The following is a 3084-nucleotide window of genomic DNA, read 5'->3' on the forward strand; positions in this document are numbered from 1 at the left end:
GATTCAGGAAGAATGAAAACAAACAAAAGTAAGAGTAATAAAACATGAAATCTATGGAGTCAAATCAAAGCTTGAGTTCTTAGATTTTATGGTTTTCCACTTCCTTTCTCCCACTAACACTTTGTCATTTTATTTTATTTTTCTTATTTCTTTTTTTTTTAAAAAAAAAAATAGAGATGCTTATACTTTAACTATTGATTAAAATATCCCAAAAGGGGCCTTTTTCCACCACAAAGGTTAAAAAAATAAAGACTTTTATCAGTTTATATATAGAGATATATATATATATATATATATATATATCACACCCTTACAAAGCCCTGAAATTAGGAAAAATTAAGATTCTTGCCCACTTGTCTCTTTTATAGTTAACTATGGGCTATTATTGTAAATCATTTACCTATCTAATAAAAAATAACTTTTTTAGTGGTGGAAAAATCTTTATTATAGAGATAAATATAACAATATTTTGATAAATTTGATGAGTTTATTTCATAAATGGTTATAACTTAAAATACGAGAACAAGGCATATTAAAACCTATATATATATATATATATATATATATATATATATATTATATAACCAATAACAAGTGAAATACATAAAAAGGAAAAAAGACATTTCATTTATTTTCCAACAATAATGTAAGTATATTGAATTAAATTTTAGATTGAGTATATATATATATACAAAGAAAAAAAAATTTATAGCTTGTTTTTAGAAGGGTATAAATGCAAATAATTTTTTTTGTAAAGGTGAATTTTTCCCTGTATAAAACACTTATGAAAATTTGCAAGGGTGTATTTGCAAAAATGTCAAAAAAAAAAGTTCTGATTCATCTTGCACTTGATGATGCAGTACAAGAGATTCCAAACAAGTGCAGTACAAAAGGTTTATTCTCATGATGCAACACTTCTTTTCAGTTTTCTCCACTTTAATTTAAATAAATGAAAAAAAAAAAGAAAAAGAAAACAAGAACCCTAAAATTGGATGCTGGAAAACAAACAAAACCTCTCAGAAAAGGAAAGGCCAAGCAATAAAAAGTAATGGAAAAAAGTAATCTAGATTCAAAGACATAATTGACACTAAAAGTATCATTTGTTGAGCATGAGGACATCTTCAATTTGGACTTCACCAAAAGAATTTAATTCAATAAAGTTGTTAATCCAGAGCATTACTGGCAAACAAATGCATTCTATTAATGATTCGAAAAAAAAATGTCATTGTTAATCAAACTCAAAGAACAAAGGATTAACTTTTAACACTTTTAACAAGCACAATTAAGGATGACATTATGATGCTTAACTAAAAAAATGTCGACTCTATGACAAACAATCAAAGGTAGCATCTATATATATATATATATATAGATGAATAAAATTGAACTTATATATATATATATATATCAGGAAGTTATTTGCACCTTGTCAAGGTGAACTCGCATGTGCGACGGAATAGGGAGAACCAGCAGGGGCCACAAGGCCGAGGTACCGCATTATCTTTATTCGTCGTATTCTTCTGACTGATTTCTCCGGAAAATTCAACTCCTGTAAGCAGAATAACATTATGTCAACTTTAAGAGAAATGTGGCGAGATAATAATATATTTTGAGTAAACATGCTAGATAATGAACTCACGTCGAAATGAACTTTAAGCTTTCTTTTTCTTTTGCCTCTACCTTCATCAACACACTCATCCTTGGTTCTGCTTGAACTTGTAATATTGAACATATCTGGAGGAAAAAAAAAACCTACCGGTTGTAAATATATCAAGGATAATCAACAAGAGTTCTGAATCACAATTGAAATTATCCGTTGAATAAAATTGAATAACAATGAAGGTTACCATCTGACTGTTCTTGCTGAATAGAGTGCCTCAGCTCATCAGGACTTCCGCTGGAATTGGACATGGATTTATCAGCCATAAAACCCAATTGCCCAGAATTAGAACCTGTATTAACTCCATTTACATCTGGATGTCTATCTCTGCATTAATGCAAGTACCATGAATATCTCACACAACAGAAAAGGGTCATACGGAAGCAATAGCACAGCATCAATGTCAACATCACTAGATATTCATCAAGAAAATCATATTATTGCAGAAATATATAACAAAAGCAGCAGGCTTATATGCAAGGGTTGATGCATCAATGCAGAAGAGAATACAACTCTATCAAATTGATTCTAGATTATAGATGATATCCAGTTTACCCCAGGTGCACTCTTCATATATCTAAGAGAATGGGGATTTATGCGACAAGACTCCCACTCATTCAGTTCTGAAAACTTTTTGTATACCATCTACAATTCCTTAAAGAGCATGTAGAAAGTTTATAGAGAGGGTATACAAGAAGATTTGAGACAAGACTTTTATCACCCACTGACTTGAAACCAAACAATAAATTTTGCATTTACTATTCATGCAGAATGTATCATCAATAATGTATATTATAGAATATACTATAATGATTTACCATATGCTATATTTCTTTGAGCTATTGAGTGGGCTGGCCTCTGATCAAGCTCAACCTGATTACTTGAAATCTAGAGCCAAGCTCGAGTTGCTTACAAATGGCTTGGTCATTTGACAACCCTAATATTAGGATTGATGCTTAAGAGGTGCTTCTATAAATATAGAGTGAACAATATAACAACAGAGGAAAAGTAAACTGAAGATGCTTATCGGAAAGTAAAAACAGATTCACAGAATAAACGCTATGACTTTTGACACAATCAAAACAATTAGAAGGCAATAGTTTGGTTGCTTGTGTTGTTTTGGATCTAATGCTGCAAAAGGCCATGTACATGGAATAGTACATTAATAAAGAAATTCAGCAAAGCAGTCAAGGAAAATTGGAAAGAGCATCTCTCAATTCAAAATTTCAAATACAAGATGACATGTACATACTATTAATAGGATATATGAATAACTACTATGGCCATCTTTCTCGAGAAAAGCTTCATAATGTTCATACCGGTTATCACAGGTATTGGTTAAAAACATTTGGAATAACTGATTCAGTTTGAAAAGCTGATGTCAGTACAGGCTTCCATACAATTCCATTGTCTTTTTCTGCTAC

The 3084-nt window shown here is 30.5% G+C and overlaps 1 protein-coding gene across 2 annotated transcripts; it reads right to left on the reverse strand.

Annotated features, from left to right (window-relative positions):
* Positions 1-1185: 1185 nt before the first annotated feature.
* On the reverse strand, positions 1186-3084 carry LOC120262980. 2 transcript variants are annotated; one of them, XM_039270914.1, is made up of 5 exons: positions 2980-3084; positions 1848-1987; positions 1640-1734; positions 1401-1549; positions 1186-1368 (listed from the first exon to the last, which is right to left on the reverse strand). In XM_039270914.1, the coding sequence occupies exons 1-4, from the start codon at positions 3006-3008 to the stop codon at positions 1430-1432; spliced, it is 384 nt and encodes a 127-aa protein (XP_039126848.1). In that variant the 5' UTR covers positions 3009-3084; the 3' UTR covers positions 1186-1368; positions 1401-1429. The 2 variants fall into 2 exon arrangements, with proteins under 2 accessions (XP_039126848.1, XP_039126842.1); XM_039270908.1 differs by having other exon boundaries at positions 1186-1360; positions 1393-1549.

The sequence above is a fragment of the Dioscorea cayenensis genome, chromosome 1 (assembly GCF_009730915.1).
Source record: "Dioscorea cayenensis subsp. rotundata cultivar TDr96_F1 chromosome 1, TDr96_F1_v2_PseudoChromosome.rev07_lg8_w22 25.fasta, whole genome shotgun sequence".
Classification (NCBI taxonomy): Eukaryota; Viridiplantae; Streptophyta; class Magnoliopsida; order Dioscoreales; family Dioscoreaceae; genus Dioscorea; species Dioscorea cayenensis.

Excerpts from the sequence above, each read along its gene's own strand:
- LOC120262980 (XM_039270914.1), bottom strand. The coding sequence starts at position 3,008 with ATGTTTTTAACCAATACCTGTGATAACCG. Across the intron at positions 1,988-2,979 it reads ACCAATACCTGTGATAACCG|AGATAGACATCCAGATGTAA; the intron begins GTATGAACATTA and ends GCATTAATGCAG. Across the intron at positions 1,735-1,847 it reads TCAGCAAGAACAGTCAGATG|ATATGTTCAATATTACAAGT; the intron begins GTAACCTTCATT and ends TTTTTCCTCCAG.